Raw genomic sequence first — 13,463 nt, 5'->3', positions numbered from 1 at the left:
TGTTTTAACGTCAAGTGCTTGCAAAAAGCAAGTTCTGTTTTCCCTAAGACATTGCCCCTGATTGTTTCGGGATCAAATTTATTTGTTTATTTGTCTTTTGTTCATTGATTGCCCTTCTGTATTCTGTTATGGTTGCATTCCTTTTGTAATTTAGTAATTTTGTTTTTAACTTGATCATGAGTTTTAAAAAAGAAGCCCCAGACTTCAACTATGTCATCATGGTCATTGTGAATTACATTTTTGCTTTATCATGCATATTGGTCTATTGATGTTGTTCCAAAAAACTTAAGTCTTACACTGAATGTATACATTTTGTTTTGAGACAAAAATAAGAATGGGTCTGGGGAACACCCAGAAAGCATGAATTTGCATTATTTCTTCTAAAGCTTCTTGTGCCTTTAGTGGCTCCAAAACCCTTTAAAAAACAATTTGCCTCGCTCCGCTCGGCATACCATGTTTGTAAATACTTTTAAAATAGGCTAGATACAATTAATCTTTAATATAGTGTAAGGAAGCAATACATGTATATGCAAGGTGGGAATATAGAAGATTCATTTCTGCAGAGGATGATGATTATTCTGATTAAATGGTACATGATGATGTAACTATACATGTATCATTTATAATTTATAAACACATAATTTAAAAATTGTATGTTTTTCGAATATTTTAAATATAGTTGTGAAAATAAATAATCAGTCCGTTGCTTTCCTTAAAATGAAAAATCTTGCTTCAATAGTGCAGAAAATAGATAATATGTCTTCTTAGTTTACAAAAATAAATAACCGATCCAAATAAAAATCCTCCTGTCCCCCCCCCCCCCCCAAACAAACAAAATGGCCGTCCCCTTAGCTGTTGGGAGCAGTAAAAATATTATACAGGAATTCTTAATAAGAATCCAGGAATCTGACCTACTGTGGTAGATGTTCCGTTATCAAAGAATGGGGAATTGTCAAAAGTAAACACTACACCGTTACTGTCTACTACAGTTTATCCACTTTCGCCATAATAACACGTTGGACCTTTCATCACTACAACAGCATGGTACTTTTTATTAGCTAATAGCTTTACTGGTGTCGGAAATTCAATTTTAACCATTTTATTTTCGGCTACTTTACTGTCTATAGTATCTTTCACCCCAATCATATCTGTTGCATCGTCATTAACGTAAGCGGTCACTTCACAGGTCGATAATCCATCGCGACATACCTACGATACAAATCCGCATAGTTCTATTTCTTTTGATACCGAAAAACAAATATCATCTTTATATACACCAACGACTCCCCAACCACTATAAATTGTTTCAAAACGACATAGGCTAAATATTTCTGATAACGTAGACGTTGCAGTCATGCTGCTCAATACAATACATGCGTTTGTTTCTACATTTTCTACATTCTTCAGTAATAGTTCATAATCAAGATGCTCTTTAGCCTTGGTTTGAATCAATTGTTTATGTCCTTCTAAGTGTTTCTTTAACTTTCCAACTTCTTTCATAACTTGAACATTGGATGCCATGTTTACGGCTGCGTCTAGAATTTGTTTTTCATTTTCTATATTTTTCTGTTTCTTTTGAAAGATAATTATAGAAGTGTCTATTGTTTCTTTTGCCTCGTTGTAAGTTTTCAAAAGTTCTGCTTCTCGTCTGATTTTGATCTCGTTTATCTTGGCAACAAGGTCACAGAAAATAATCTAAAGGTCTTTTTTCTTTTGTTCATATTCCTTCTCTATATTTTCATTTGTAGATGCTCGATCTTTTATGATTGCTTTTACATCCTAATCCACAATTCCGAGTTTCAAATCTTTAACTTTGTCAGTTGTCACATATTCCTTCGCAGCATCTTCTATGATAGATAGATAGTTTATTCTCACAAAACCATCCAAGTACAAAAGTGACATGGAAGTAAAAACAATAATATACATAAAAATAAAATAATGCATTAAAAATGCATAAAATTTCGAAATTTCAGATGAGATAACATATAAAAGAACATATATATAGACTTATATATTCAAATGGAAAGAACGCATCGCCTATGATTGATTGATACACACATCGAACAACATGGAGTCTGGTGGTCGACACAAAATAATTTTAGTTCTTATTGTTTATGTTCAGTGCAATGATTTGTCATTTTTTGTCATGACACGAGTTTTTGCTCGCTGTATTGTGGTGTTGGTTTTTTTTTTTATAGATCTACAAAATAAATCATAACAATCAACACAAATAAAAATTGCCTACGATCCACTGATAACTATGAAAGACGAATAAGCAAAAGTGTTACCATTGATTTCTTCTCCTTGTCGAACCAGTGCGAGGAAATTGTCTTTTTTGAAAAGCTATAATAATCTCGAATTTGAACATTTTGTCGGTTAAATTTGCTTATATCGTGTAATGTGTGTCACTGTCACATAAAACACATTTGATTGTGAATACTTAAATGAAAAGTTGTCAATCGTACCAAAACTGAAGCTGTAGATATGTTTTATCTTTAACTTCAACGTATGAAAAAAAATTCTGATTTCGACTTTTCTTTTCAACAGCATATCGGCATGCGTATTAAATTTTATCTTTACACTGGTTAAGTATTGTTCGTTTTTGTGATTTGTTTCATTATCAACTTGTTTAAAGACAATCCGTTTATAATCAAATCTAATTAAAAGGGAAAGACGTAAAATGAACTTTGAAAATCCTATAAAAGAGGGACGAAAGATATCAAAGGGACAGTCAAACTCATAAATCTAAAACAAACTGACAACGCCATGGCTAAAATTGAAAAAGACAAACAGAAAAACAATAGTACACATGACACAACATAGAAAACTAAAGAATAAACAACCAAACCCCACCAAAAACTAGAGGTGATCTCGGGTACTCCGGAAGGGTAAGCAGATCCTGCTCCACATGTGGGACCCGTCATGTTGCTTATGTGATTACGAATCCGATAAATAGTCTAATTCGGTGGGTCACATTCATGAAAGTGAAGGGGATTATAGTTACGACGTAAGGAACATATCCGATATCATTTGTGAAACGGTTATTCCCTAACGGTCAACCAACTCGTGATGGCGTCCGTAAAATTTACGAAGGGATGATTTCATCTTCACCATTTGGAACTCTTGGTTTAATAGCTCCCTTGTGAGCAGTAACCCTCTATCAAGAAAATCATGATAAGAAATTCAAGCACGTGAATATCGTATCAATTGTGAGATATATACCCAGTATGCAGGTGCTGCTGGAATCGTGCTACTTAGAAATGGAAAGTTCACAATTGGAAAGCTGAAATCATCTCTTTTGTCGTAAAGTTTGTCTATAATAGATGCCCGGCTGTCAAAAATATATTTACTGTTTATAAACTTTGAATTTTTGAAATACTTTATCTACCTCAGCAATAGATTATCATAGCTGTATTTGAAAAAAATAGATTTTTTTGTCGTCATACGGCTACGGTAATCTATTCCTGGGATAAGAAAATCCTTAGATTTTTCAAAAAAAATCAAAGTTTTTTAAACAGGAAATTTATAAAAATGACCATATAATTGATATTCATGTCAACTACGGAGTGCGGACTACTGGGCTGGTGATATCCTCGGGGACGAAACGTCCACAAGCAGTGGCATCGACCAAGTGGTGTAAATAGCTATCAAATGTACCAGAATTATCATCGGTGACGCTCGGATCAAAACAGTTATAATGCCAAACAAAGTACAAAGTTGAACAGCATTGAGGACCCAAAATAACAAAAAAGTTATGCCAAAGACGGCTTCGGTAATCTATTTCTGGGATAAGAAAATACATGTTTTTTTCGAAAAGAAATCTAAGTTTTGTACACAGGAATTAAGCCTTTATTTTAAAAGTCAGAAGGTTTTGAAGATGCTGTACTTTGTGTTAAATCGGTGCCTCCATATTTTTGCCAGAACTTTATAAACGTAATCTATGATCGCTAGCCTTCGAATAGCATATTGTTCACTATTGAGTGTAGTTGTTTTGGTTTATAGCTGTCTGTCTGTCTTCGACTTGTGCTTTTGATAACCAAAAAGTATAGGTTTCCCTTTGAGACATCCCTTGGAAACATATTGTTATCAAAACTCTGAATAAACAATAAGAAGTAATGTTAAATATTAGGGTAAAAATAAAACTATTCGAGGTATGTTTATTTTTTGGCTCTCATCATTAATTTCTTATAAACAAAAAGGTAGCCTACTAGAGTTATTACTTATGTTTTTATGACATCACAATTTGGAAGTGAACGATTTGTAACAATAAACAGATTTATACAGGAATTCTAAATAAAAATCCAGGAATTTGGCCACGTCCCGTGTCTGTGCTATTTTCACTAAGCGGAGAATTTTCAAACGTAAACACAACATCGTTAATGTCTAATACAAGTTTCCCATTGTCCCCATAACAATATGACTGACCTTTCATCACTACAACAACATTGTACTTTTTATTGGCTAAAAGCTTAACTGGTGTTGGAAAATCAGTTCTAACCATTTTATTTTCACCCAATTTACTCTCTATTGTGCTCGTCACTACAACTAGATCGTTGTTTTCGTGTTGAACTGAAGCGGTCACGGCACATGTCGATGATCCATCACTACATACATACGATAGAAATCCGCATAGTTCTATTTCCTTTGATACCGAAAAACAGATAGCGTCTTTTTTTACACCACCGACTGTCCAACCACTATAAACTGTGTCAAAACGACAGACTCTAAATATGTCCGAGAAAGTAGGCGTTACAGTCATGCTGCTCAGTTCAATACATGTGTTTGTCTTTTTACATGTAATCTGACACTCATTCTCCATTTGTTCAGCTAATTTTGAAATATTTTCTACATTCTTCAGTGAAAATTCATAATCAAGATGCTCTTTAGCCTTGGTTTGGATCAATTGTTTATGTTTTTCTATGTGTTTCTTCAACTTTTCAACTTCTATCATAACTTGAACATTGGATGCCATGTTTACGGCTGCATCTAGAATTTGTTTTTCATTTTCTATATTTGTTTGTTTATTTTGAAAGATAGTTATAGAAGCGTCTATTGTTTCTTTTGCCTCATTGTGAATTTTCAATAGTTCTGCTTCTCGTCTGACTTTGATATCATTTATCTTGGCAATAAGGTCACAAAAAATAATCTGAAGGTCTTTTTTCTTTTGTTCATATTCCTTCTCTATATTTCCCTTTGCAGATACTCGGTCTTTTATGATTGCTTTGACAGCATCATCAACTTGGCTAAGTTGGGTTCTCAAATCTTTAACTTCGTCAGATGTCGAATATTCCTTCGCAGCATCTTCTATGGAAAGAACATTTTCACATCGGCGATGATTGAATGATACACACATCGAACAACATGGAGTCTGATGGTCGGCACAAAATAATTTAAGCTCTTCTCCTTTATGTTTAGAACAAAGGTTTTTAAAAGTTTTCAAGCACTCAAAAACCGATGATAGTTCATTAATTTGTTTTATTTCGTGATCAGACGAGGTTTTGCTGGCTTTGTGGTGTTTTTTTACAGTTTTGACATAATAAATCAGAACAATCAACGCAAATAAAACCTGCCTCCGATTTCATTTCCATTCTTTCACATACCATACATTGTTTTAGTGGGCTCTCGACTCTTTCTTTTTCCAATAGTCCAACGATGAGGAAATTCAATGGTAGAAGTTTGGCCCATTCTTCAGATGCATTGATTTCGTTCGGTACCATAACTTCAGTCCTACAAACCGGACATTCAATACTTTGTTTGTGCTCTTTCTCGAATATAGCAGTAATATATGTCCGTAGGCAACTTTCACAAAATGTATGCAAGCATGGTAAATGCTTCGGAGTGTTAAGTTTCTCTAGACAAATTGCACACATAGTTATGTCAACGACATGATTGTCAATAGAAGTCGCCATTTTAGCACCTTCTGCACAAGGAAGTAATGTAAATCAATGTATACCAATCTGCTGATAGCGCTTCATAAATATCATAAAATTACAGGCTGATGGTGGTATCTCATGTCTGCTTATAGATTTAATAAATCATTGATAACATTAACCCACTCTTGAATGAGATACTTCCTGTTTACAATAGTATGAATTTTTCGAAATACTAAGGATGTTCTCATTCCAGGCATACCTTAGCCGAATTTGACACAACGTGTTGGAAATTTTAGTCCTCAATGCTCTTCATCTTGTACTTGTTTGGCTATATATCTATTTTGATCTAAGCGTCACTGATGAGTCTTATGTAGACGAAACGCGCGTCTGGCGTTTTAAATTATAAGCCTGGTATCTATGATAACTATATACTATATTAAATTTATAATCTATCAATTATTTTTTAAAAAGATTAAAAATGTTAATCTTAGCAATGTGGTTCAATATTTAAGATATGGGCTTCTAAGGAAGAATGAAAAGAATATATCATTATCCTTTGACTTCATAGTTCCGCTATAGATAAGATTTCATTTTACTGAATGTAATTACCAGATGGGTGACCATATTAAACACATCTATCTCACCGAAAATAAAATAAAGAATTCAACAGACATAGTAAAGATTTTCTCATATCTTGACTTATATCTAAAAAAAAATGACAACAAGGGGTGGTTGAGAACAAACTTTTGCGACAAAAGAGATGGTTTCAGCTTCCAAATCGGTAACCTTCCATTTCTATGTAGCAACATTTAGAATCGTCAGCGTAGGAGTAACTATCTCTCCGTTGATATGATATGTCAGAGCTTGCATTTTGTATGATGATGTCCATGCAAAAGGGTTGCTGATTACAGGTAAACTTTCAAACCAAACGTTATAATTTGTAAAGTTGAAATCATCCCTTCAACGCAATTACGAGTTGATTGATTGACCATTACTGAATGTGTTTCATAGATGACGACGGATATTTTCTGATTGTCGAAACATAAAACTCATAATTTTTTCCTCGAATTTTACCTACCGAATTATTCTAATCATCGGGTTTTAATTTACATGAATTATTTTTTACCAACATAAAAGCACCCGAAATCATTCAGGTTTTTTGTTTGGTTCGTGTTTAATTTTTGTATGTTGTGTTTCAAGGACTGAATGTCACATGTCATAATAAGTTTGTTGTTGGGATTCATATTTGTTTGTATTTATAGTAATTAATATTATAACACAATGTTGACTGCTGTACCCCCATTTTTGATATTTTTACCTTTTTTGGTTCGCTAAAGTCAAAATACCAACTAACACATGTTATGATGATGTAGGCCAAAGATGTGACAGTTTATGATTCAAAATCAATCATATCAAAAGATACATGTATAAAATTTGCATACGCTACAATTATAAGTACCAATTATGAATTTAAGTATACAATACTTTTATTACAGTGTGAATCAATGAGCATATTATGTAATAAATTAAAAGACAAATGTCATCAATTATTGAAATAGAATTTTTGAAAAGTCCATCAATTTAGAGTTATCTCCCCTTGACTATAAATTTGTGAATAATAGTGCAACATTTCAACTTTTGGGAGCAGATAACGCCCCATATACTGCTCTGTTTGTCCTCACTCAATTAAACAATCAAGTAACCTCTTTTCAAGGTAGGAAGGGGAGAGGATTGAAATATTTTATAAAAATTGAATGTCAAAATTTCTGTGTGTTCTTCCTTTGGCAGCTATTTGGAAAAGAAGCTGGATATTAAAACATGTGCTTGGAGTAGCACCCCCTTATCAATTACAAAATAAAAATGAGTTTCAAGTTAGATAATCACATATGGACCATTTTCTACATATTTCTTAAATTTACAAAATATAATAACACAAGACTGAATACAGTCAACATTTAGTCTTTCAGTGTACAATAAAGTCATTTATGCTGCACATAATTGTATTTATGTCTGTTTGAATGTTCATACATCGTTGTCAATATAATAGAATTTGATGCAACTGAATATAGCTGTTCCAAGTCAGGAATTTTACAGTAGGTATCCATTCATTTGATATGTTTGAGCTTTTGATTTTGTAATTGTAGACGTATTTTCTTTTGCAAGAACAATATATACAAGGAAGGATACATAGAGGTATTTCCGTAACAGTGTGGACAACCTCAATACTTATGCCGGTATAATAATACTGTATCATTTAACTTCATTTTGTTTGTCATCGGCTATCGATATCAATAATTGTACGGCCAGTCTGCCAGAAGGCGTTCCAGTGGGACTTAAATATATTTGGAGTTTTTTTTGTTTCAACTTTTACGAATAAATAATCTATGATCTTTTCTTATTTAGATAAGTATACAGCAAATATGTCTTTTTCAAAATCGTAAAATTCCTTCAAATTACACAAATTGACGAACTTACTATTATAACGAACATATTTAAACTATTTTTACAAACATCCGCTATAACATTAACGGTACCAATTTTCCTACACCAGATGCGCATTTCAACAATACATGTCTCTTCAGTGATGCTTGTAGCAAAAATATTTGAAATCCAAAGCTTATATAAAAGATGATGAGCTATTATCCAGAAGGTTAAAAAAATATAGCCAAATATGTGGAAGGAATCATAGCTTTGCATGAGGGAGATACATTCCTCAATTTATAATAACTTCTAACATTTTGTAACAGCAAATTTTAATAACACAAAAAATCCATATTTTCATGCCAGCACCGAAGTACTGTCTACTGGGCTGGTGATTTCCCTGGGAGACTAACAGTCCACCTGCAGAGGCATCGACTCAGTTTTAGTAATAACATTAACAGTACCAATTTTCCTGCACGCGCGTTTCGCTACACAAGACTCATCACTGACGCTCAGATAAAAGTACAAAGTTGAATAGCATTGAGGACTCAAAAATTCTGCCAAATACAGCTAATCTATGGTTGGGAAAAGAAAGTCATGTCAGGAACATCATCAGTTATAAATATAACACTAACATGCTGAATATGAGATCATAATTGCTTATTTTTGAAGAACGTATTGATGTTCAACAACTGCCTCATCAAAGAGCGATAACTATATTTGTTATAGTGTAAACACAATATTTGAATAAAAGTGATGATTGAAAACAAAAAGTTGACAGCAGTTTTCACTTGCAGTTTACGTTATGACACATACCACGTCAATGCTAAATAACATGACAATAACAGAAAACATTTCCGAGAGAACAATCCAAAATTGCTATAATAAACATAAAAGAGTTGTCTTATCGGGGCCTTTTATAGCTGACTATATGCGGTATGGGCTTTTCTCATTGTTGAAGGCCGTACGGTGACCTATAATTGTTAATGTTTGTGTCATTTTGGTCTTTTGTAGATAGTTGTCTCACTGGCAATCATACCACATCTTCTTTTTTATATTGAATTTGATTTTCTATGTATTGCAATAGAAATGAAACGTATTACAATCTTCCGTCGTTAGATTGTTAAAAGTGAAAACTGACAATAACAACAACGATACATGGATTTTCCTAGGAGTTTAGTATATTTGTGATTTTATTTTTTCTTGTTTTAAAATTTGCACGTTAATGAAAATGGGGAAAAAGTTCATGATGAGGTGAATATTGCCACTGACGGACAGGTACAACTGAAGGTTAAACATGTTGTTAACCACTGAAATAAGTTGCCTTAGAACAAATCAGATCTATCTCGAGTCACGTTAATGCGTGTTCCAAGTCAGGAATATGACAGATGTTCTCCATTGGTTTATTGTATTTGAGCTTTGGGTTTTGACTTTGAATAAGGGACTTTCCGTTTTGAATTTTCCTCAGAGTTTTTTTTTTTTTTTTTACTTTTTACTTGTTAACGTTGAATACCATCTGTTTTAATCAAGTCGAATAATAATGTATTTTCATTGCATTCAATAAAGGAGATAAGTTAATATAAACGGGGCAAATTCAATTCCATAAGCTTAAATCAAGTGATACAATTATAGGGAGTATTGAAAGGTATCATGTGAAAAACAAGTGGTATATATCTATTGTCATCTGTGACACAGATCTGCAAAGGTGGTCAGCCAAATCATGATGGCGAGCGTAAAACTTTCGATCTCAAGTCAGGAGCCTGTAATTCAGTGGTTGTCGTTTGTTTATGTGTTACATATTTGTTTTTCGTTCATTTTTTTTACATAAATAAGGTCGTTAGTTTTCTCGTTTGAATTGTTTTACATTGTCTTATCGGGGCCTTTTATAGCTGACTATGCGGTATGGGCTTTTCTCATTGTTGAAGGCCGTACGGTGACCTATAGTTGTAAATGTTTGTGTCATTTTGGTCTTTTGTGGATCGTTTTCTCATTGGCAATCATACCACATCTTCTTTTATATATTTGGAGAAAAAAATACTTCAAGCTTACACATACGAGTCACTGTTTCATTCGTTTCCTTAAAAGCTGCAAATCTAAATCAAGCAAATCATGGAAACAAAAGTATGTAAAACTATCGCATCAGACATCAACTCCATTTGAAGGTGCTGGTTTGATGTTGCAATCCAGAAATAAAGTATCTTGTGCCTGTTTAATTTTTGTTGTTTAGTTCAGTTTTCAACAAACCCGCATCGTCAATTTCTTGATAAGTCAATATTTGAAGCAGACTAATATTTAGCAATGATATCATTTATGTTAAATTCTGACAAATATTGTCATTAACTTGATATATTTCACCTGATTAGATAAAAAAAAAATAGCTTGTATTTAAATGTTCGTATACAATTACCGCGGGGTCAAAACTATATCATATGCCCTTAAGACTAGCTTTTAATAAAACTTTCATTATTCCTTAGGAATTTTGAATAAAAATCCAGGAATTTGACCTGAGTTGGTACTTGTTCCATTATCACTAAACTCAGACTGACTAAAAGTAAACACTACATCATTACTGTCTACTACAGATTTCCCTCCGATCCCATAATAGCAATCTGGACCTTTAATCACTACAACAACATGGTATTTATTATTAGCTAATAGTTTTACTGGTTTTGTAAATTCAATTTTAACCCTTTTATTTTCAGCTAGTTTACTGTCTATAGTGTTTGACACTATAACAAGATCAGTTGTATCGTCTCTAACTGAAGCGGTCACATCACATGACGATAATCCATCGCAACATACATATGATAGAAATCCGCATAGTTCTATTTCCTTTGATACCGAAAAACAAATAGCGTCTTTTTTACCACTACACGACCCCCAACTAAAACGACTTTCTGTTTGTAAACGACAGACGCTAAATATTTCAGAGACATAAGGCGTTACAGTCATGCTACTCAATTCAATACATGCGTTTGTTTCTTTGCATGCAATCTGACACTCATTCTCCATTTTTTCAGCTAATTTTGAAATATTTTCTACATTTTTCAGTGAAAGTTCATAATTAACATTTTCTTTAGCCTTGGTTTGAATCAATTGTTTATGTTCCTCCAAGTGTTTCTTCAGCTTTTCGACTACTATCATAACTTGAACATTGGATGCCATGTTTACCATGTTTACGGCTGCATCTAGAATCTGTTTTTCATTTTCTATATTTTTTTGTTTATTTTGAAAGATTATAATAGAAGTGTCTATCGTTTCTTTTGCCTCGTTGTATATTTTCAAAAGTTCTGCTTCTCGTTTGACTTTGAGATGATTTATTTTAGCCACAAGGTCACTGAATATAGTCTCAAGGTCATTTTGTTTTTCTTTATGCTCCTTGTCTATGTTTTGCTTTGCAGATGCTCGATCTTTTATGATTGCTTTTATATCATCATCAACTTCGCTAAGTTGGGTTCTCAGATCTGTAACTTTGTCAGTTGTCGCGTATTCCTTCGCAGCATCTTCTATGGAAAGAACTTTTTCACATCGGCGATGATTGATTGATACACACATTGAACAGCATGGAGTCTGATGGTCGACACAAAATAATTTAAGCTCTTCTCCTTTATGTTCAGAACAAAGGTTTTTAAAAGTTTTCAAGCATTCAGAGACCGATGACAGTTCATTAATTTGTCTCATTTCGTGGTCACACGTCAATTTGTTCGCTTTGTGGTGTTTTTTACAGTTTGAACATAATAAATCAGAACAATCAATACAAATAAAACTTGCCTCCGATTTTGTTTCCATTCGTTCACATACCATACATTGTTTTTGTGGATTCTCGACTTTCTCTTTTTCCAATAGTCCAACGATAAGGAAATTCAATGGTAGCAGTTTGGCCCATTCTTCAGATGCATTGATTTCCTTCGGTACAATTACTTCAGTCCTACAAACCGGACATTCAATACTTTGTTTGTGCTCTTTCTCAAATATAGCAGTTATGTATGTCCGTAGGCAACTTTCACAAAATGTATGCAAGCACGGTAAATACTTTGGAGTGTTAAGTTTCTCCAGACAAATTGCACACGTAGTTATGTCAACGACATGACTGTCAATAGACGTCGCCATTTTCCTTATAAACGCCCTTTGCACAAGGAAGTAATATGCGAATCTATTTATACCAATCTGCTGATAGTGCTTTACAGATATCATAACAGGCTGATGTAGTTATCTCGGTGTGCTTATAGATTCAATAAAATGAACTTATCATTTATTACTTTAACCCAATCCTATATATCGAGATCCTATATTGATATTGAGTGACACATTTTATATAAAAATGACCACATTTACCAAAATTATCGAAATATTCTTATTCAAGCTGAGAAAAAAAAACATGCTTTGCCAATTTTAGATGGAACGCAAGTACGCCACGCCCTCACTTGAATCCTCACCTGGTTATATAGAGATGTAATGTTGATGCTTAGGAAGCTAATAATATCTTCTCTTTCGTCGTAAAGTTTTGTTATCGACCTATCGTCATATATATAGTGGAAAGTGAAGTTAAGTGATGCTGCCAATTTCTTTTCTTTCTTCCTAAAAAGGTTCCTATTTGACAATGGTTGAAGTCACACTTATATGAATTTAGAAACAAGTAGGCAAGAAGATGAGCATTATTGGTCCCCATATGAATGCCGATTGTTTGTTGAAAATCAACGCAAAAACGCATTTACCAAGTCAGGAATATGAAAGGTTTTGTCCATTGTTATGTTTGACCTTTTGATTTTGCCATTTGATTATGGACTTTCTGATTTTATTTTTTAAAAGAAGTGTATGATTCAATTTCTGAAAATTATTTGACAGTCCACACTTTCATTAAACTATACTTCTTTTGTTTACTAACTTAATCGAATTTATAACGCAAACCATTCTTTAAACACTCTGAAAACTTAAAAAATATCTATACACTAACAACTACTTTCGATGCTCTCGTTTTGGGGAATGTTATAGTCATTTCGGTACTTATACATCTCGTCAATGTGTGTGTATTGACTTTCATTTTTTTTGTGGTTTGTTTTGTATATGCGACTCTTTTTACTTCTTTTGTTCTTATTACGTGACTCTGTACTTTAACAGATCCCGTCAGTATTATTTTGGTCTATTATATGTCATTATGATATATTTCTA

General features: G+C 33.2%; 2 protein-coding genes across 2 annotated transcripts; both read right to left on the bottom strand.

Moving 5' to 3' along the window:
- Positions 1-4,276: 4,276 nt before the first annotated feature.
- Positions 4,277-5,909, bottom strand: LOC134722253 (tripartite motif-containing protein 59-like). Its single transcript, XM_063585863.1, has 2 exons — positions 5,549-5,909; positions 4,277-5,511 (listed from the first exon to the last, which is right to left on the bottom strand). The coding sequence occupies exons 1-2, from the start codon at positions 5,907-5,909 to the stop codon at positions 4,277-4,279; spliced, it is 1,596 nt and encodes a 531-aa protein (XP_063441933.1).
- A 4,848-nt stretch (positions 5,910-10,757) lies between these two features.
- Positions 10,758-12,447, bottom strand: LOC134722252 (transcription intermediary factor 1-alpha-like). The gene has a single exon (XM_063585862.1). The coding sequence runs from the start codon at positions 12,402-12,404 to the stop codon at positions 10,758-10,760; it is 1,647 nt and encodes a 548-aa protein (XP_063441932.1). The 5' UTR covers positions 12,405-12,447.
- Positions 12,448-13,463: the final 1,016 nt, after the last annotated feature.

The sequence above is a fragment of the Mytilus trossulus genome, chromosome 6 (genome assembly GCF_036588685.1).
Source record: "Mytilus trossulus isolate FHL-02 chromosome 6, PNRI_Mtr1.1.1.hap1, whole genome shotgun sequence".
Lineage (NCBI taxonomy): Eukaryota > Metazoa > Mollusca > Bivalvia > Mytilida > Mytilidae > Mytilus > Mytilus trossulus.
This window is presented reverse-complemented; position numbering and strand designations above follow the sequence as displayed.

Coding starts and splice junctions, on each gene's coding strand:
- LOC134722253 (XM_063585863.1), bottom strand. CDS start 5,909: ATGGCGACTTCTATTGACAATCATGTCGTTGACATAACTATGTGTGCA. Junction 5,512..5,548: donor AGGTTTTATTTGCGTTGATT/GTTCTGATTTAT, acceptor TAAAAAAACACC/ACAAAGCCAGCAAAACCTCG.
- LOC134722252 (XM_063585862.1), bottom strand. CDS start 12,404: ATGGCGACGTCTATTGACAGTCATGTCGTTGACATAACTACGTGTGCA.